At 53.0% G+C, this 21,210-nt stretch overlaps 1 protein-coding gene across 9 annotated transcripts; it reads right to left on the bottom strand.

Moving 5' to 3' along the window:
• Nucleotides 1-1,204: 1,204 nt before the first annotated feature.
• LOC100427967 (galectin-9) lies at nucleotides 1,205-19,303 on the bottom strand. Of its 9 annotated transcripts, none has more exons than XM_077970566.1 (11): nucleotides 19,210-19,303; nucleotides 12,245-12,336; nucleotides 9,990-10,191; nucleotides 8,433-8,543; nucleotides 7,180-7,275; nucleotides 5,460-5,495; nucleotides 4,882-4,944; nucleotides 4,218-4,259; nucleotides 3,677-3,765; nucleotides 3,363-3,525; nucleotides 1,205-1,938 (listed from the first exon to the last, which is right to left on the bottom strand). In XM_077970566.1, exons 1-11 carry the CDS (start codon nucleotides 19,246-19,248, stop codon nucleotides 1,792-1,794), a joined length of 1,080 nt encoding a protein of 359 aa, XP_077826692.1. In that variant the 5' UTR covers nucleotides 19,249-19,303; the 3' UTR covers nucleotides 1,205-1,791. The 9 variants fall into 9 exon arrangements, with proteins under 9 accessions (XP_077826692.1, XP_077826695.1, XP_014974370.3 ...); XM_077970569.1 differs by having other exon boundaries at nucleotides 3,363-3,437; XM_015118884.3 differs by having other exon boundaries at nucleotides 4,894-4,944.
• Between the last annotated feature and the right edge of the window lie 1,907 nt (nucleotides 19,304-21,210).

The following is a 21,210-nucleotide window of genomic DNA, read 5'->3' as shown; positions in this document are numbered from 1 at the left end:
GTCTGCCTCCTGGCCGCCCTGGCCGACTTTGCCCCTCTCTCTTCCCTCCCATTTCTAGCAGCAGAGTTTCAGGTGGCAGGAGAAGGTGCATTACCAACCTCAGACTCTAGAAAAGCTCTGTGCCCTGCGCAACAGCTGTGCGTCTCAGCAACACGGCCAGGAGTCCACTCCTGTACCAGGGCTTCCCAGGTTTGTTTTTTTGTTGTTGTTGTGCTGTGTTTTGTTTTGTTTTGTTTTAATTTTGAGACAGAGTTTCGCCCTTGTCACTCAGGCTGGAGTGCAATGGCGCATTATCTATTGGCTCAGTGCAACATCTGCCTCCTGGGTTCAAGCAATTCTCCAGCCTCAGCTTCCTGAGTAGCTGGGATTACAGGTGCCTGCCACCACGTCCGGCTAATTTTTTTTATTTTTTATTTTTACTAGAGACAGGGTTTTGTCACGTTAGCCAGTCTGGTCGCGAACTCCTGACCTCAGGTGATCTGCCTGAGGTGAGCTTCACACGACACCCTGGGGTGTTGTGAAAATGAAGACTCTGATCTCTTAGGTAGGTGTGTGTGGAGGGGGCGGGGGTGCGCAGGATGCCGCGTTTCCAACAAGCTCCCAGTTGCTGCTGGTGCCACCGCTCCGAAGACTACACTGGGGCCTGAGGAACTGAATTCTTGCTGGGCCGAGCAGGATGTGTTGGCATCACATGGACATGGAGCTGGGTTGTCTGGCGGTGGCCCAGTGGCTGGCAGAACCCCACACATGGACACAGAACCACTTTTCCCACACAAGCCCTAACCCCTAATGCCAGGGAGACCCACAATGGAACACACACCCAGACGGTGCTTTGGATCGGCTTCTCCTGACACCCCTTCCCCAAGCCACCTCCTCCCACTGGGACGCCAGGTCTGAGGAGCCAGCTCTGGCCCTGCTGTGGCCCTCACAGGCTCTGCCCCAGCCTCTCTCCCATCTTGGAGGCCTGGGGCTGTTTCCTGGGGTCCCCCATGACCACCTTTCCTGTGTCCGAGACTCCTGCCCAAAAGGCTAGAGCCCCAGCCTGCTTTCTCCAACACCCTCTGGGAGGAGGTGGGAGGTCAGGACCCCCTGCCCAAAGGGAGTCCATGCTCTCCCGTCCCACTCCTCTCAGCAGCACCCCTGCCTGATTCCACAGACTCCAAAATGTCTCCAAATGAATTAAAGCAGCCACGGTCAACCCACATGAATGTGCCAACAAGCATTTTCATTTCTTTATTTTAAGGACACTGGGAAAGGAGCTAGTCCCCTGAAGAGTCCAGTCCCCTGAACTCCGGTCAGTTGGTGGAGGCCAGTGGGATGCCATCAGGCCTGCTTTCCAGGAGGGGGTGAAGGGTTGGTGCAGGGTGCAAGGTGAGAGTGAGGTTAAAGGTCAGAGAGGAGGGGCTGAGGAGGCCACCTCCCACCAGGAGTAGACAGCTAGTGGCTTGGGACTGGGGTGGAGCCGCGTGGGGGATGGGAGGGGACTGAGCATGGGCCTTCATCTTCACTGCCCACTCCTCCCTCTCCCTGGCTGTGCCCGCCTCCTGGGATGGTAGGATTTGGGCAGCTGGAGCCCCAGGTGCTGCCGCGGCTGAGGAAGGCAATCCCGGTCAGCTGCCTTCTCCGTTCCAGGGTGGCTGTAGCCAGAAGTAGGACCAGACAAGGGCATGGCCTCTGCATTAAAGCCCAGATCCCAGGGAGGGTTGGAAAGGCTGGGCCTGGGACGTGGGGATGATGAGAAGACCCAGACTGCCCCCCACCCCAGCCCCGGCCCCAGGGCCAGGGAGCGGCCTATGTCTGCACGTGGGTCAGCTGGATGTCGCCCCCCACTTCCAGTTTGTTGATGGCCGGCAGGTTCCTCAGGCGATGGTAATATTCAAACAGGTGCTGACCATCCACGGCCACCTTGAGGCAGTGCGCATCACACAAGATCCACACCTGTGCAGAGATCATGCCGTTTGCACTACACCTGGGAAGTCCTCCACTCACACTGCAGCCCCCTGTCTCCCTCCCTCCTTCCATCCCTCCCTCCCTCCTTCCATCCTCAGATGTTAATAAGCCCCTCACCTGCGCTCCATCCCCACTGAGTGACGACGCTTCACTAAACAGGCTGTGCGTGCTCCTTCCCTTGTACTGTTCCCTGGCCTACAATACTGTTCCCACCCCATCAGGGACGGGAGAACTGGCCTGTGCTGTCTGCATCCCTCAGGCCCAGCACACAGGAGTGCTCCGGGCCTGGGCTCCTGCAGCATCAGCCTCCTAACTGGTCTTTTCCACCCCAATGCCTTCTCCATGAGGCAGTCAGGATACAAATGTTAAAACCTCCCTCCCTTCGCAATAGCTAACACTCCTATCACACACGCCATGTGCCAGGCACTGTCCTACGCATGCTACAGATACTGTCTCATTCCATTCTTACAACTCTAGGAAATTCATGATTTTTAGCTCCGTTTTGTAGATGAGGAAAGTGAAGCACAGAGTAGTTAAGTCACTTGCCCGAGGTCACACAGCTGTCCACAAATCAAAGAATGTTGCTCCCTGGCTTGAAACACTCCTGTGTGGCTTTTCACTGTGTTAAAATCCAAGCTCCTTTCCATGGCTGCAAAGCCCTACATCAGCCGTTTTCAACCCTGATTGCAGAGTATAATCACTTAAGGCATATTTTTAAAATGCGAATGCCCAGCTGACCGCCTCGCTGGCCTGGGCTGGGGCCCCAGCGCTGATATTTCCTTTGTAAGCTCCCTGGGTGGTTTGAATGTGTAGTCAGGGCGGAGCACGCCTGCCTGCTGTTCCTGGACAGGCCACACCCGTGCCTCTGCACGTTGGCCCTCGCTGCCCCTCCCAGGCTCGCTCTATCTCATCGCTCTGTTTTGCTTTGTGCGTGGCACTGTCGTTATCTGTGACAATCTGTCCATGCTTTACTTTCCTTGTTCCTTCCCCACCTAAACTGTAAACCCCCTGGAGGCAGGACCCGGTCTGCCTGCTTCATGACTGCGTCCCCAGCACGCGGGCTGCTTCCTGCACAAAGCGGGCGACAAGAAAATGGTTGTTGAATAAGTGAAGAAATGAAAAACACCTCCTTCTTGGATCTGATTTGACACTTACTGGCTGTGTGACCGCAAGCAAGTAACCTGCACTTGTGAGTTTCTTTCCTCATCTGAAAAAGCAGATCCCAACACTTCCTTCGTGCAGGAAAATAATGATAATAATAATAATTTGTTGGCCACCTTCTCTTCTTCTGGGTCCTCATCCCAGAGGCATCTGCCCCCATCCTGTTCAAGGCACCCCAGACCTCTTTACCCCTCCCCCTCTCCCTGTGCACCCACAGGAGCCTCTCCGAGCTCCAGACTGCGGTGCCTCACCGAGAAGCTCTGGCCTCGGACGAAGGGCATTTTTCGGGGCAGACTTCGCTCCTCAGACCCCCAACAGTTGTTGATCTGGGTGTTGCGGACCACAGCGTTCTCATCAAAACGGGGGTTCAGGTGGAAGGCGATGTGGCTCCCAGAGCACAGGTTGATGTGGAACCTGGGGTGGGCGGCCCACCTGAAGCTTTGTCCTCTGAGTTCTGAGCCCCATTTCCTCCCCGTCATCTGCAGCCTGCCCGAAGCCAGGGGAATGGCTGGAATGACCTTGAAGGGCTCTCTCTTCCCAGAGGTCACTGGAGCCCTTGCCTTACCTCTGAGCACTGGGCAGGACAGTGCCCGACAGGGTGATGGACTTGGATGGATACAGTCCTCCCGGAATGGTGGTGACAAAAGGCATTGGCTGTGGGAAGAAGGGGGACAGAGCAGCCAGTGGCAGCTAGGGCAGCTGCCACACGGAAGGGGAGGACTGTACCAGTTCCCATGAATCTGGGCTGTCAGCTGAGAAGAAGCCCGTGACAGCTTTACTTGGTTCCGTAAAAGCCAAAGGAAAACTTTCCAGTGCTCCTCAAATTCATGGGCTTAGATTAGTGTCACGAAAGGAACTTTGGCCAAACACAAGACTCGTGGGGTGAAAAGGGAGGGCCATGCAATGTGCTCACATTGACATGACAGTTTTAAGGTTGAAAACTCCTCTCCACAGTCTTCTACTTCACTGGGATGCTTTGAAGCCCTTCAGCTTACCAAAGGACTGCTTTTTATTTTGCAAGGCCAGTGGATACCCCTGCAGCAGCTCTTCACCCCCAGCCTGCCCACCACAAACAGAACCTCCGCCCTCCCTGAGAAACCACTTACATAGGCGGGGTGGGGGTACATCATAGGTGGGAGGGCGGGAGTCTGTTGAAAAGAAACCAGGAAATTCAATGGGAGAGCACATGTGTGCACGAGCACTCACCCACGCGCACCCACGCATTCCAGAGGGGCCTCCACTGGGAGGCTGACCTCGTGAGGCTTTGGCCCTTGGACTCTCCCATCCACCTCCCTTTTCATGTTAGCCTTCCTGGAACTTCCTGCCGTGTTCCCGGACCCCACCACGGTCACCTGCCCCTCAACCCCTCCACAGGCAGCCCCACTAATTCTAAGCCTCCGGCCTGATTTACACCATCAGGAGAACAGCTTAAGCCTGTGTTCAGGAGTAACATCCCGGGGACCCAGGACGCAGGGCCAGGAACCTCACATCCGGGTGCTGGGGCCACTGCACTCCCCACTTGGTGACAGGTGGACCAGTTTCCCTCCCGGTCTCTAGGGGACCTGCCTTTTCCACCACTGGATAAATCCTGCTTCTTCCAGAATCTCTGCTGTCCCAAGAACAGCTTTAGCCACATGTCACCTGAGCCAAGGACTCAGCCCCAGATGTCCCCATCCTCCTTGCTAAACCGCTTTCTTCCTGACTCTGGGGCTCTAGGGAGTTTAGTTCTTGGTGAAGGAGGACACTGTGCAGCTGTGAACTGGCCAGAACTTGTAGACTTACAGAGAACATCTGTCCAGGGGCGCTCTGCACCGTGTGGATGACTGTCTGGGTCTGGAGGAAAGAAACCAGTTCTCACTCAGGCTCTCCCATGTGAAGACCACCAGCTCCCACCAGAGGGCGCCACACGGCAGGCACCTCCAGGGGGCGTAATCAGCCCAATGGCCCCACAGACCCCACAGAGGGTGGGTCCAGCTGTTTCTTCTCTCAAGGGGATGAGGGAGGGCAAAGGTTAGAACCCTGGAGAAGACAGATGGGGACGCTGGTGGCTCTGGCCCATCTTTCCTCTCAGGGAAACGTCTCTCAGCCTAGCCTCCCTTTGCAGGTGGGAGAAGGGAATGTGGGACACGGTCTTCCGTGGCTGCCCACAGGCTGGCAACTCAGGTTGTTTCATCACGGCCAGCCAACCACATCCAACCCCCCACCTCGCCAGGCTGGGCAGACGGTCAAGGGCCTGGCCTCTGCCCTCCCCACTCCCAATGGGAGAGGCCCAATGCCCGGCCCCGCCTCCTCCATGAGCCCAGAAGAGCCAAAATGAAGAGGATCCAAAAAGAAAGCAAGAGACTTACAATGGGAGCTGGGTTGGCGGGCCGCACGCCGGGAGGCTGGAGGAGTGAGGAGAGTCAGAACGGTGGTTATCGAGGGCACCAGAGAACGGGAAGAGACAATGGCAGAACTCCAGGGAGGCTCTTGTGCTCTGGAATGCTTCCCCAGACACATCCGCCTCCCTCTTTCTCCCAAGCAAGCCTTCCTGAGCCCGTGGCCCCCAGATTTTTACCCCCAGGTGCACAGGGCTTTGGGGTTGGGGGTAGGGTATCCCCATTTGTTCCTCTCCAGAGAGAGGAGGCTGGGTTTGCTGGAGTCCTCACTGCTTTCTGTAGCTCCCACAGCCAAGAGCGTTACTTCCAGTGCCATATCTCACCCGTAAGGTGAGAAGGGGTATTTGTTGAAGGCCTACTGTGGGTCGATTCCTGGGCTTCAGTGCTTTCCAATGAGGGAAGCAGCCTCAGCTCCTGTGTTCCTGGTGAGGCAGTGAGGCTCAGAAAGATTAAGCAACTTGCCCAAGCTCGCCCAGGTGGAAGGGACCAAATCCAAAACGGCAGCCAGTTCTGTCTGACTGTATCCAGCACACTTTCTGTCACCCCCAGGGTCAAGGCCAGGGCCAAAGTTGGGCTGCCCTGCAAAAGTTCCCTGGGGCTCAACCAGTCCTGAAGTCAGTGTGGCAGGAGGCAGGTGCCTTGTCTGTACCGTGATGGGCCATAGAAAGACTGTGTAGACCAAGTGCCCCTCCTCCCAGTCCCCACTGCTTGAGTGGCCAGAGGAAGGGCTGCTCGCCTCCTTATCCTGGATCCTGCCCCACCCAGTAGACTGTTCTTGCCCTGGCTGGTATCCCATTCTTCCTGGCTGTGAGAACCACATTCCACATTCATTCATTCACTGAGCCCCTACTGAGTGCCAGGCACTCTGCAAATGAACAAGCCACGGTCCTAGCCCTCTGGGGCCTCATGTGCATAGGGAGATGGGGGTGGAGTGACAGGGACAGACACACAAACACAGTTACAATGGGGTGCTGTGAACTGGCATGGCACAGATATGTACAGACTCCATGGGGACATGGTGGGAGCGTCCAACAATATTCTGGGCAGGGAGGACTCCCAGAGGAGAGACACTTAGGCAGAGCATGGAAGGGCAATTAGGCGTGTGCTGGGGACAGGCTGGCAGAGGGTGTTTCCGGGACCAGGGACAGCATATGCAAAAGCATGGTGGCCCGAGAGGGCCTCGCGTGAGCCGTGGAGGCTGCGTGAGCTTCGTGGGTTGGGGGTGAGGCAGGGAGGTTGACTGGGGCCAGACTCGGAAGGAATCTGTATGCCCTGCTGGGGAATTTGGGCTTTATTTGAAGGGCTTGGGGCTGTTAAGATTTTTAAGCAGGGAGAGGGTGTGATCAGATTTGTTTATAAGAAGGTCACTGTGGCAGTGGTTGGGTGTGGGGGGTGGGGAACTGGACCCCTGTCGTCATGGTGAGGAATCCCAGAGGCCTGGGCCACGTTGGTGACTTTGGGAGGGAGATACATTGGTGCCTTGGAGAGACATAAAGAAGGGGGAGTGAAGAATCCAGGGCGACTCCCAGGGCCCCAGCTCTGGGTGCCCAGCGGACAGAGACAGGGAACTCTTGAGTGGGCACGATGGTGCCCGTAGGCCCTGGTGTCCTGCTGGCTGGGGCCGGCCTCTCAGACCCTGGGTCTTTCCTGCTGTCTGCTCAGCCACCCAGGGCCTCTGTGTCGAACTCACTTTTTGTCTGCGCCCCCTGGGCCTGGGTGGGAAACAGACAGGCTGGGAGAATGGCACCATGGAGAAGGCGGGCTGAACAGGGACTGTGCGGGGGTTCTGTTAAAACAAAAGGCACCGGCTGGTGAGGAAAAGCATTAATGGAGCCAAGAAGAAGCTGAAAGGCAGAGGCAGGGGCAAGAGGGAGAGACCAGGCAGGCAGGGGGATGTGGCAAGGGGGTTAGGACCATGCCGAGGCGGGAGGGGAAAGGGCCAGGCTCCGGTGAGTAGCACAGGGGGGCAGTCTCCCTCCAGCTCTTCCCTCCCACCAGTAAGGGAGAGAGTCAGGGAAGGAGGGAATGAGAGATGAGGACCAAAGGGTGAGGAGCCCAGATTTGCTGAGGGCCTACTGTGTGCTTCACTCATCTCAGGGAGCTCCCTTGAATGCCAAAAGGGTAACAGCAGCTCCCATCCAGCTGCCAGTGCCCTGTGGGAATATGGGCCCAGCCTACCCTAATCTTCCCATTTTTCACGTGGTATTGGTATCTTCTGACCTTCTTTAGTTTTATTTATTTTATTTTATTATTTAAACAAATTTTTTTGGAGACAGGGTCTTGCTGTGTTGCCCAGGCACAACTTGAATTCCTGGGCTCAAGCGATTCTCCCGCCTCACCTCTTGGGTAGCCAGGATTGCAGACCTCCACCACGGTACCCGGCTCTCCTGACTTTTCAGATGTTGGCAACACATTCAAAGTCTTTAAAACACAGAGGTCAAACAGACTCCGGTGTGGGCTCAGGGGGCCATTGTGTGACCTCTGATATCTGTCTCCTCACTGAACCACACAACAACCCATGGGGGGCAGGCAATGACCATGCTCATTCTACAGATGAGGAAACCGAGGCTGAGAGAGGCAAAGTCGCTTGTCTAAGATCCCACAGAAGATGAATGGCAGAGCTGGGAATCTGAACTGGATTCAGCTTGGTTCTTGAGCCTGGGCTCTTTCTAGAATAATATGGCCTCCTAACCAGGATGGAAATTGAGGGATGAAGAGAAAGGGGCAGCCGAGGAGTCTGGGAGACCAAGGCAGGTGACACAGAAGGAGGGGCAGAGTGACAGAGGAGAAGGGGCGGGCAGGCACTGGGACAGGGAAGCAGAGGTTGTCCCCAGAGTCACCTGGGTAGGAGACTGGCTTGGGTCCACCCAGCAGGGCCTAGGCACAGCTACGCTGGGCCCTGCATCCCAGCCCCGGGGACCGGTGCCAGGTGGACAGTCTGACCTGGAAGCTGATGTAGGACAGCTGCACAGCGCCATTGACAGAGATGGTGTCCACACGGTGGAAGGGCACGCGGTGGAAGTACTGCACGAAGAGGCTCCCGTTCACCATCACCTGCCACAGGAGAGCATGTGTTCCGGGGCAGGCGCCCCAGACCGGGATGGGGACCCCCCCTGCGCTCCTGGACCCTCCTTCTAGAAAATGAAGACCTGAGTCTGGGCCTCACTGTGGGGCCAGTTACAGGAACGTGTGTGACCCGAAGGGCATCAACCCGAGTCTCTACTGGGCTCCAGTGGTTGGGTTTTCGTTCTTCTGGTCATTTACTGCAGTAGGTTTGTCTTTCTAGTCTTAGCTCACCTGGGGCTTCATTTATTTATTATTTATTTTTCCTACAACTTTTTGTTTTTTTTTTTGAGACAGAGTGTCACTCTCACCCAGGCTGGAGTGCAGTGGTTCAAGCGATTCTCCTGTCTCAGCCTCCCAAGGACCTGGGATTACAGGTGCCCACCACCATGCCCAGCTAATTTTTGTATTTTTAGTAGAGACAGGGTTTCACCATGTTGGCCAGGCTGGTCTTGAACTCCTGACCTCAAGTGATCCGTCCTCCTCAGCCTCCCAAAGTGCTTGGATTATAGGGGTGAGCCGCCGTGCCCAGCCCCTTCCATTTTTATTTTAAGTTCCAGGGTACGTGTATAGGATGTGCAGGTTTGCTAACTAGGTAAACGGGTGCCATGGTGGTTTGCTGCACAGATCAACCCATCACCTAGGTATCAAGCCCAGCATCCATTAGCTAATCTTCCTGATGCTCTCCCTCCCTGACCAGGCCCCAGTGTGTGTTGTTTCCCCCCTTGTGTCCATGTGTTCTCATCGTTCAGCTCCTACTTATCAGTGAGAACATGCGGTGTTTGCTTTTCTGCTCCTGCAATGGCTTCCAGCTCCATCTATGTTCCTGCAAAGGACATGATCTCATTCTTTTTTATGACTGCAGGGGTATTATTTAAATATGCATAAAATACTCATGGGGAACAGAGGAGAAGTGACCTCGGGTTGCATACTGAGTGGATGGGAACATCCTTATCTCAGATAAGCATACTCAGACTGACTGACCCATGGGCTTCTCAAGCCCAGAAACCTACTCTGCTTGCAAAGGTAATTTGCAATGTGCTTACAAAACTATACCCTTAATAGACCCTGGATAAAGGCTGGAACAATGTCGCTGAAAAATAAATGTTACCAGCGACCTGGAGAGGAGGAATGGTGACAGCAGAGGAATGGAATGAGCTTGGAATTCAAAGACACACAACACCAAACAGCAACGTGATGACTCCCCTAGTTCTTATTTTCATAGTAAAAGAAACAGCAGGCGCACCTGTAGATTCAGGTGAAGGTGCAGAAGGAGACTACGCAGCCATGGGTATCACCTTACAAGGAAATGGTCGTGTTATCTGTATAGTGGTGTCACTCTGGCTGAATGTCAATTAAAGTGATTACTTAAAAGCCATTCACCTGATAGGGCTGAGGGTCCCGGGGGTGAGAGGTGGGGAGGGGATTCCTGCTCACCTTGAAATCCGAGCTCTGCACCAGGAAGCAGAGGTCAAAGGGCATCCCCTTCTGGAGGGGCATGTGCATCTTCCTCTCCTCGGGCCCCCAGCTTCCATTCTGCCTTGTGTTGCACACCACGTACCCTCCGTCTTCAAACCGAGGGTTGAAGTGGAAGGCAATGTCGTTTCCACTGAAGCCGGTCTGAAAGTTCACAGCAAACCTAGGCCCAGGAAAAGCAAACGGTCTTCTGTGGCATGGTTTATTGCCAGGGATAGGCACAGGAGCACCTGTGCTTTGCATTTGTCTGGATCTTGCACACAACCTGCATGGCAGAGACTGCTTGGTTGGCATCGTTTTTGTTTCTCTAATTTGGATCTAATGTGTTTTTGTTTTAATTATTACATTTTGCCTTTACAGCATGATTTGCTAAAAATAAGTAGAAAATGGTTAAGGCAAAGTGCTGGTATTAGCAAACAAGAAGCATAGGTCTTTGAAAGTGATTACCAATTGATACCAAAGATGGATGTCATTAAGCATGCCTAGAAGAGACAGCCTCCCGTGCCAGTGGACACTTGTTGGAGGCCAGCACATGGAAAGAAGAGAACAAATGTAAAGAGCATGTGAAATTGGGGCTGGACACAGAGGCCAAGGCGGGTGGATCACTTGAGCCCAGGAGTTCGAGACCAGCCTGGGCAACATGGTGAAACCCCATCTCCATTAAAAATACAAAAAATGAGCTGGGCATGGTGGCACGCACCTGTAGTCCCAGCTACTCAGGAGGCTGAGGCAGGAGAATCGCTTGAACCCAGGAAGCAGAGGTTGCAATAAGCCCAGATAGCACCACTGCACTCCAGCCTGGTGACAGGGCAAGACTCCATCTCAAAAAAAAAAAAAAAAAATTAATTAGCTGGGCATCATAGTGCACTCCTGTAGTCCCAGCTGTTCTGGAGGCTGAGATGGGAGGATTGCTCAAGCCCAGGAATTCGAGGCTGCAGTGAGCTACGATCATACCACTGCACTCCAGTCTGAGTGAAAGAAAAAAAGTCCCTGTCTCAGAAGAAAAAAATTAGTTAATTAAATGAATAAATGGAGAAGATTGCATCTGAAATATCTCTGCTTGTATTTTTTCCTTTGGAGTCCTTCAGCTTCATCCCTGTAGTCCTTTGGAAATTCCTGCCCCAAGGAAGGGAGAGGCAGAAAGCTCCTGAGAGGAGAGCGCCCTCTGAGGTAGGATCTGTCTGTTCCACAGGATGGGAGTGGGAAGCCCTCCTGGTGCTGGGAGGTGGGGGAGGCGGAGGGAGAGGGAGAGAGGAAGGGGTGGAAGATCAGAGGCTTGGTCCTGATTTCCCTGGTTGGAGGGTTCAGGGGGATCAGGGGCCTCCCTGCCCTTGGCATCTCCTGGGGGCACTGCAGGCTCTCAGAGAAGTCCCATAGCAGGATGGCAATGGTGGAGGAGGTCACCAAGAATCTAGGTGGCCGAGCTGAGGTTGAACTGGGATCTGTGAGGCCCAGAAGGTCCTAAGGAGAGGTCCCCTGGGACCTTGGAGAGCGAGCCATGAGACCAGAGGCTCTTCTGTGGGCCCCGCAGACTTCAGCAGGCAGCCACCCGTGGTCTCCCAGCAAGCCAGGAGAGAGCTGCACACCTCTGTGCCACCCGGTCAGGGTGCCTCAGAAGGGGGCAGCCAGACCTCTGTGAGGGTCGGGGGCCCTCCCAGCCCCTGAGAAGCCACGTAAGCTCCTCTTTGTTCCCAGACAGCCCACCTTGGGAGGGAGGAGGGGGTGGGAAACTGCCCTGATACAATGTTAGTATTTTAATTGACTTAGTAGTTTCTAGAAAAGGCCTTGAAACCAAAAGAGACCAAATTACTTTTGATGGCGATTTTCAATATTTTCACATCAGCAGAAGGAGAGCTTCAGAGTGGATGAGAGCAGTATGGGAAATGGAGGAGGTTTGATTTTTGTAACTCTTAGTCACAGTGTGCAAGGTTCAACCCAGAACATAATCCTCCAACTCTGACCATCCCACTCCCTCCTTAGACCGCCAGCTCCCAGGGCCCCATTCATCCCGGAGTCCAGGTTAATGGCGCCCCTGGCTGCAGGTTGTGCCTGCGGAGTGGTGCCCGGCAGCATGGGTTAGGGACGCATTGGGCCTCCCCTGAGCCAGGCACGTGAGCTTGGATGTTGTTGTTTGAACTAACCCAGGCTCCCAGGCCCAGTGGTTTACTAAGGGACGAGGCTGGAGTGAAAGGTTTCCATCCATTACACACACACACCTGCTTCCACTGGAGCTGAGAACAGTCCCATTGACAGTGATCTGAAGTCCGTCCTGGAGACCTCCTTGGATAGTTCCAGAAAAGGGGATGGCCTGCAGGGAGAAGGTGTGGGGCCATCAGTCAGGTGGCCGGCCTCCTGTTTGCTGCCTTCCAGCGCTAGTCAGTGGCCGGCCTGGGTGTGACAGCGCCATGCAAGGGGATGGGGTGCGGCTATGACCAGTATATACGGAGTCTCAGCCCCAGGGGTCTTAGGGTCCTGTGTGGAGGCAGACACAAATCCAATTAGTTACTCAGACAGTCTAAGCTTGTGATAAGGAGAAGCCTGGCCCTGAGAGGACACGACAGGGAGCTGAGCTTGTGTGAGAGTCTGAGAGGCGGTGGAGGCTGCATCAGGAACGCACCAGGCTGAAGGCCTTCCTTCCAGGCAGGGAAGAGGCAGGCGGACGCCCCGGGCTGGTAAGGAACTAGGTAGTAATGGGGGCTGCCGGACCTCCTGCCAAGCTCCCAGCAAAGTGCCCAGGGCCCTGGCTGGGGACTCAGAAGGCTCAAGGGGCCAAAGAGACCCATCAGGGGTCTGGAGGGTAAATCTTTGACTCACCCAAGAGGGTCAAGAAGAAGCCATGCCCCTCTCCCCACCACCACCATATAACGGTGGCCACCGTGACCTTTGCCCTCCTGGCCACCTTCAGCAGAGCCTCTTCCCAGATGCCCTCTGCAGCCATGGGGCAGCCGCCTCCTCTACTTCTGCCCCCGGGCTCCCCATTCCTTCCCTCAGGCCCTCAGCAGCCCCAAGCCCTAGTGTAGTTTCCTCACCCATCCCAGGCCCCACGGGCTACCACTTCGTCAAATTCTCTGTCCAGGGATCTTTAAAGGAGCGATGGGCCATGGTGAGGATGCATCACTTCAGAGTCAGGTCTGAATCCTAGCTCTGCTGCTCATGACCTGAGTGGCCTTGGGAAGCCTACTTCACCTCTCTTTGCCTCAGTTTTCTCATCTGTAAAATGGGAAGGTGTTTCTCCTACTGCATGTGACTGATGATTTCATGAGAAAAGGCCTGTGATGGAAGAGACTGGCACATAGGAGATGCTTCTCCACTGTCACCCACCCTCCACCTTGGTCTCTCTGAGCAAAATTCACAAACTGATACTTCCAATTTTCAAAGTTTATTCCGAAATGCCTCATATCCAGTGTGGTTCTATAACCCGCATTAAAGCACAGTTCTATCTCCTGGCTGATTTTCACATTCTTCAGGTTTTTAATGTCTTCTCTAAAATCTCCTTTAGGTCAATTTCCAACACAAATTAAATGCCTAAAGGAGCCAGGCAGGGATGTGTTATGAGTCAGATGGCCAGGTAGGGAGTGGCGGGGACTGTGGCAAAGTAGACGTCACACCCCTCATCTAAAAAGTCAACATCTACTCAGCGCTAACCAGTGATTACCATCTGGGCCCAGGATTGGCAGAGCTTCCAAATTTTTAAGAGAAGACAGAAATCTGGATTTTTTTTTCTATAAAACTTTCTAATTTCTAGGGGAAAAAAATTTGTCAAAAAGGATTATGTAAAAGTTCTTAGCTGGGCACAGTGGCTCATATCTATAATCCCAGCACTTTGGGAGGCTGAGGCAGAAGGATCACTTGAGCCCAGGAGTTTGAGGCTGGCCCAGGAAACATAATGGGACCCCCATCTCTACAAAAAATTTAAAAAATTAGCCAGGTGTGGTGGTGCACACCTTTAACCCTAGTTACTTGGGAGGCTGAGGTGGGAGCATCCCTTGAGCCTGGGAGGTGGAGGCTGCAGTGAGCCATGATCACGCCACTGCACTCCAGCCTGGGCAACAAAACAAGGTCCTGTCTCAAAACCTCCCAAATTCCCATATTATAGAGATACACAGTGAAATATTTGCAATGGAATGGTATCTCTGGATTTGCTTCCACATATCTGAAGGTGGGAAGGGAAGCAAGTGAGGGAGGGTATAGGATGAAGCAAGATAGGCCAGTGTTGATCGTTGTTGGAGCAGAGTGATGGGTGTGTGTTGTTGATGGTACAATTCCCTCTGCATGTTTGAATTTCCTATAATAACAAGTTAGAAGAAACACTGTGAAGGCCAAACAGAAAACACCCACCAGCCAAATTCAGCCTACTGGCCACTGCTTTCTGGTCTGTATTGTTGAGTTGTGTGACCACACAGAACCCTGGGAAACCCGTCCTCGCTCAGTGTACACACCTGGCTCCGTGAAAGCCCCAGGAAATCTGGGATCTGACTCAGACAGACTCTGCTCCCCATGGATTTGAGGGGGTGTCTTTTGTTGCCCCTCAGGTCAGCTCTGAACTCTGCCATTAAGTACTTTAGTGACCTCAAGCAAAGCACAGCTTCTCTGTGTCTCTGACTTCTCTTTCTTGTCCCTGTCTACACCCGCAGTGTGGGGGAAGGAGAGTCAGCCTGATCCAGGTATGGACCAGCATGACCTAGGATCGGGAAGCCTGTTATTCCTGAAACATGTCTGTGGAAGATTTTTCCCCTTGTCTGTTTGTGGAGGCCTGTGATTCTCTCCAGAGCCTTTCATACTATCATGAGAGTCAGCGCTGGAAATACACACCCTCCTGGGAAGCATGCGGCCTCCACTCAAGCGTATTCACACCACAGCGTCTAGAATTGAAGGCAGAGCGTGATGGACATGGGCTCGCAAGTACATACAAGGAAGCCAGGAGGCAGAAAGAGCAAGTACAGATCATGGGGTGGGACAGGGCAGGCTAATCTCCAAGGCAAGAAGTTCCCCAAAAAAGCTCTGTGAGGTTTCAAAATATCTTAATAGTGTCCCCACAATTCTGAAAAACGAGATTATTTATTCATTTATTTTTTTTAGAGATGGGTTCTCATGCTGTTGACCAGGCTGCAGTGCAGTGAGGGGTGTGATCATGGTTCACTGCAGCCTCCACCCCCTGCCTCAAGTAATCCTCCCGCTTCAACCTCCTGAATAGCTGGGACCAAATAGGTACATGCCACCATGCCCCACTAATCTTAAAATGTTTTGTAAAGATGGGGTCTCTATGTGTTGCCCAGGCTAGCTCAAGTGATCTTTCTGGCTTGGCCTCCCGAAGGGCTGGGATTTCAGGCATGAACCACCATGCCTGGCCTGAAAAGTGAGTTTTTAAATTGAATACCATCCTACAAACAAGGTTATTCATTGCAGCATTATAACACAAAGGATTATAAAGGAAACACTGGAAAGAGCTTAAAAGTCCTCTGACAGGAAAAAGGTGAAATAAATTAGGGTATTTCCATGTAATAGGTTCTGTGTAGCCTTAAAAAGAAAAGAAAAAGAGGAAGACGGAACTCTGAGCACCGATATGGAATGATGCCATTTGTATAAAAGTGAATGGGGGAAGGCTATGGACTTGCATTTATTTATTTATTTATTTATTTATTTATTTATTTATTTATAGATAAAATATCTCTGGAAGGATTTATAAGAAACTTATAACACTGGTTATCAGTGGGCCACCCCCCAGAATCATCCACATTCAAATCCCCAGCAACTGTGAATATGTTGTAGAAGGGACTTCACAGATGTGATTAAATTAATAATTTTGGCATGGGGAGATTGTCCTGATTTTAAAGGTGGTCCCAATGTGATCACAAGGGTCGTATAAAAGGAAGGCAGGAGGATCAGTGTCAGAGGTAGAAGATGTGACAACAGGAGCACAGATGCAAGAAGAAGCTGGTTTGTATTTTTTTTTGGTTTGTGTATTTGTTTGTTTGTTTCTTTCGTTGTTTTGGTTTTTTTTTTTGAGACAGGATCTCATTCCGTCAGCCAGGCTGGAATGTGTTGGCACGATTTCAGCTCACTGCAGCCTCCACTTCTCCTGGCTTACATGACCCCCCCACCTCAGTCTCCCAGGTAGCTGGGACTACAGGCATGCACCACCATACCGGGCTAATTTTTGTCTATCTTTTGTAGAGACGTGGTCTCACTTTGTGGCCCAGGCTGGTCTGGAACTCCTGGATTAAAGGGATCCTCCTGCCTCGGCTTCTCAAAATTCTGGGATTACAGACATGAGCCACTGGGCCCAACCAAAGCTGCTGGTTTTAAAGATGGCAGGAGGGGTCATAAGCCAAGGCATGCAGGCAGCCCCTAGAAGCTGGAAAAGGAAAAGAAACAGATTCTCCCCTGGAGCCTCCGGAAGGAAACAACCTTGCTGACACGCTGATTTTAACATCTGACCTCCAGAATCATTAAGAGTATAAATTTGTTGTTTTAAGATTGGCCAGCCAAGGCCGCTGTGGAATTTAGATCTGTGTGTCCAGGAAACCCAGGAAAATAACTGGACCTACTTTTGTTCCATAGGGTGCAGGAGGATGGATTTTTACACTGGATTTATGGTCCCATGGGCCTGGGCTCATGTACACTAGCAATTCTGATATTGGCCAAGTCGCTTGACCTGCCTGTGCCCCACTTCCCTCCTCTGAATGGTAGGACAGTAACACCACCCGGCAGGGTTCTGAGAGGACTGGGTGCGATGCCATGTGCTGAGCCCCGGCTCGTGCCAGCCTTTAACAGTGCAGCTCTTTGCATGGAACGAATCGATCCCTCTGCTGAGTCAGAACTTGCTCTCTGTTCCTGGTTGTGCCCAGAGACCAGGGACTTTTCCTCTTCTTCTTATCTGGAAGTCTAGAAAGCAGAGCTGAGCCCTGCGGACCAGAATGTGGGCAGCCTCGTTCTGGACTCAGCGTCACCAGAGGACACCCAGGCTTGGCCCCGACAGTGGGGAGCTCAGCCTGGCTGGACAAGACTGCCCGCCAGCAGGAGCCAGTACGTGGCTCTTAGTGAAGGTGCCCCACTCCCTCAGAGCCTCCACCGTCCTGCTGGCCACCTTCCACGACACTTTGATTTTAGCCTTCTGACCTCCAACACTGTAAGAACAAATGTGTTGTTTTGAGGTTGATCAACTAAGGCTACTGTGGCATTTGGATCCATGTGTGTCCGTGAGGGCTCTGGGCATGACCAGGAACATTTATCCTCACAGCAACCCCGGCCACTTTTACAGATGAGAAAACTCAGGCACAGAAAAGTTCAGTCACTTGCCCAAAGCTACACAGCTGGTCAGCAACAGAGCTGGGATTTGAACCCCAGCACCCACACTTCTAACCACCACACAGGCTTCCTCTCATGAGGAAGCTGGGAACGTCCTTATTCCTGGCTCTCCCAGTGCTTCCTGGGCCACACAGCAGGTGGTTCCAGCTTCCGCACGGCCCTCCAAAGAGGCTGAGCTAGATAAGGCCGGACAAGAAGAGGGAGTGACGTTTCCAAGCCAGGCCCTCTTGGCACTCAGCCCTCCTCAGCAGGACAGCGAACCCCGTGACCTTCCCCCACTGTCGGCACGTGGAGGAAGTATGGCTCCGATTGCCAGAGGGGTCACCGAGTGAAGCTTAAGTGTCCCACTCCAGGGGAGCCCTGTGGGGTAGAGGGGTGCTCTGGACACCCACGGGGGCTGCGCTGACCGTCTTTCTTGTCTGGGCTCCAAGGCCCTGTTTTAACTCTCTGATGTCCATAGGAGAATTTTCCTTCTGAATCCAAAGATTAGAAAGTAAAAATCAGCCACTAGAATAATATTTCAGAACCTGAAATAACCTGGAAGAAGCTTTGGGATCCCCTCTCAGACAGAAAACCAGAGACAGGGTGACATGCCCAAAGCAGCACCTGCTGACCCTAAGACCCCCAACCTGCGGCCTGTTCCAGCTTCCCCCAGTGCCCATCTGTGCAGGTCCTACCTCAGGAGCCTCCACAGGGTGGCTGAGGGGTCATTGGTGACAGCCAGGAGGAAACAGGCCTCCTTTCTCCACTCTTCCTCTGGAGTTCAGAAAGCAGAGCCGAGCCCTGCAGACCAGAACCTAGGCAGCCTCATTCTGGATTCAATGTCACCAGAGGGCACCCAAGCTCGACCCTGACCTCTGCTGGGGTGGGCCCTGGCAGCTTCCCTGCCCTCAGCACCCTGCCTCTGCCCACCTAGGAAGGGCCCATCAGCCCACCCTCTCCAGCCCCTCGGGAAGCTCTTTGCCAAGGCGGGGTGAGATCCAATGACAGGACCCGGCCCAGGACACAGTGACCCCTGAAGGTTCCTGGGCTCTTGGCGCTGCCACTCCCATCTGGGGACATTTGGCAACTGGCCTTCGCCTCCCTGAGCCTGAAATTTTCTCTGTATGAAGGGGACTCATAAATCTCACAGGGTTTCAGCAAGGCACCTGCAGCCCTCTGACCCCACACTGCAGGGACAGTCCTCGCCCCCTCTCACCTCTGAGACTGCCCCTCTGCAGATGCCCTCACATGCCCACGACTGGTTAACTCTGCCTCACCCTTCAGAGCACAGACACCTCCTCAGGAGGCCTTCCCTGCTGCCCCCGGACTCCCAATAACACGAAACACTCCCAAAGCTCTGACAGTGTTCCAGGCACCATTCAAACACACTAGACACACTACCTCCTTAATCCATAGCCCAACCCTGGGAATGGGGGGCTCAAGTATTATTCCCATCTTACAGATATGGAAACTGAGGCCCAGAGACCACTAGCCAGTAAATGGTTGGACCCCAGGGAGGCCATCTTCTCAGTAAGCACCCTTAACTACCATGCCGGGTAGTGTCCTTACTGTCCCAGAAACATGCTTGCTTCCTCTTTACATGAACCATCCCGCTCTACATGTCTCCCCCTGAGCACACAGGACAGGACGGGATAGCTCAGTCAACATGTCAACCCCATGACTCGTGGGGACGAGCATCCCTCCAGGCATGAGCGAGCTCAGTGTGGCACAGGTGTGCCAGGATGACCTCCACTGACATTTCTGCCCTGCTTGTGTTCTCTTTGGCCTGCCCCTACCCCTATCCCCTGCCACCCAGGAGTTGCTTCCTCAGAGCCCCAGGGCTGTGTCCCCCTGGCTGAGGCAGCCCTGTGCCCACGGCCCCGGAACTCACTGGGCTCAGGTAGGGAGCCTGGGAACAGCTGAAGGCCATCTCTCCACCGCCTCTGTGGCCACCGCTGCCTTTCACACCTGCCAGGAAGTCCTTTGCAGAGGAAAAGACTTAACAAAGAAATAGAAACCAAAGCAACTTGGCTGTTACTCAATGGGGAGGAGCCAGCAGCAAGAGGAAGTGGGTCCAGAGAGAGCAAGGTAGGGTGCTGGGTGAACTGCAGTGACGCTCACAGAGGGAAGTGGGCACTCCCAGTCCCAGTGACCTTTCCCTCCTCCCTCTCCTGTGCTCAATCCGAGCCTGAAGCATATTTGGTTCATAGAGGTCTACAGTGCTTGACCACATTGACATGACAGCGAGTTGCCAGATGACACTGCCCAGAAGTATGTGGCTGTGTGTCCTGAGCACGCTTGGCCACGGAGTCCAGAAAATAATGGGACTGGGCGTTGCCTGTCCCCGGGGTGCTGGTGGGGAAGGGCGGCTTCAACCCATTTTACATATAGAGAAGCTGAGGCTCAGAGTCTAAAGGGCATGCCCCAGGTCGCACAGCTAATTCGTGGTAGCCTGAGCTATATGAAGATTCTCAGACTCTTCAAAAAGTGTTTCTCCTCTTTAAATTTATATTATTCATGTAAAAACATAATTACGTAGAGGGGAATATTTTGCAAAAAAAACACCATAATGAAGATTTTTATTCTAGAGTATGGGGTGCCCAGGAGCTTCTGATCCTCCCTCTCGGTGAATCTCTCTTTCTTCTCCTGCTCTTCTCTATCTTTATTTTCTGCGCTTTAGGATGGGGAGAGAAGTCTTGGACATAATAGAACATTTCAAGTGACATGGGGCTGGAAAGGGACATATGGCATGAACTGCCTTTATTTGGCTTCAGCACCTAGTTAGAGGAAATAATTGGCCGAAACAGAGAATAACAGGATAGGCTGCAGAGGGGGGAGGGAGCCATGAAATAAACTGACCTGAAGTTGACCAGGTCCCAGTGATGTGCTGGCGAGAAGGCCCAGAACTCAAGCTGGGGCTGGGCGGGTAAGGGCTGTACAGGCTCAAGGGGACGGCAGGTGCCCCAGGGCCATACGTGAGTCTGCACCTCTCTTCCTTCCTGTGCTCTGCCTAGATGCACTAGAATTTGCAGACGAATTCCTTTGAGATGCTCCCATAGACTGAGGCCATGTGTGCTATCTGCACTCTCCATCCCCATTATGTTCCTGGATCAAGTAGAATTTGACCAATTTAAGGAGTAGACAGTACAGGAGGAGCAGAAAGGAGAGAAAGGAAGGGAAATTCTTTGCAATCCTCTCGGACACCATGGACACCAGGAACAATTTCATCATGCCACATGATTTGTAGGCAATCGCCAATTGCTTGGGATATGGAACAATTGGAACTGTCATTCACAGCAGACTGGAGTGTAAAATAATCCAACTTAGAAAAATGGGCAGGGCGTGGTGGCTCATTCCTGTAATCCCAGCACTTCGAGAGGCTGAGGCAGGAGGATCACTTCAGCCCAGGAGCTTGAGACCAGCCTGGGCAAGGTAGGAAGACCCTGTCCCTACATATAATTTAATAAACAAAGTAGCCAGGTGTGGTGGTGCACACTTGTGGTCCCGGCTACATGGGAGGCTGAGGTGGGAGGCTCGCTTGACCCTGGGAGGTCAAAGCTGCAGTGAACCCTCATCATGGCACTGCACTCTAGCCTGGGTAAGACTCCGTCTCAAAAAATTAAAAAAGAAAAAAGAAAAAGAAAAACTGCTTGGTGAGTTGTAATATAGTCAAATATCTACTTCTATGTTCTGGATTTTCTAGTTCTGAAAAATTACCCAAGAGAAAGAAAAACATATTTGCCTGTTTTTAACTGCTTTACTCATGCTGTTAGGAATGATCCAGGCTGGAAACAATGCAAAAGTTCACCAAAGGAGAAGGGAGAAATGAATTGTGGTTTTCATACAACAGAGTAGCCCTCAGTAATAAAAAGGAGCTAGGCCACAGGAAACA

The sequence above is a fragment of the Macaca mulatta genome, chromosome 16 (assembly GCF_049350105.2).
Source record: "Macaca mulatta isolate MMU2019108-1 chromosome 16, T2T-MMU8v2.0, whole genome shotgun sequence".
Lineage (NCBI taxonomy): Eukaryota > Metazoa > Chordata > Mammalia > Primates > Cercopithecidae > Macaca > Macaca mulatta.
The sequence above is the reverse complement of the archived record's forward strand: the minus strand, read 5'-3'. Positions and strand labels throughout refer to the sequence as shown.

Bases quoted from the DNA above. Each gene is read 5' to 3' on its own strand.
- LOC100427967 (XM_077970566.1), bottom strand. From the start codon at position 19,248: ATGGCCTTCAGCTGTTCCCAGGCTCCCTACCTGAGCCCA. The intron at 4,260-4,881 runs GTTCTGGCCAGT...TCTTTTCAACAG, and splicing joins TGTTCTCTGTAAGTCTACAA to ACTCCCGCCCTCCCACCTAT. The intron at 3,526-3,676 runs GTAAGGCAAGGG...CGCCCACCCCAG, and splicing joins GTCCTGCCCAGTGCTCAGAG to GTTCCACATCAACCTGTGCT.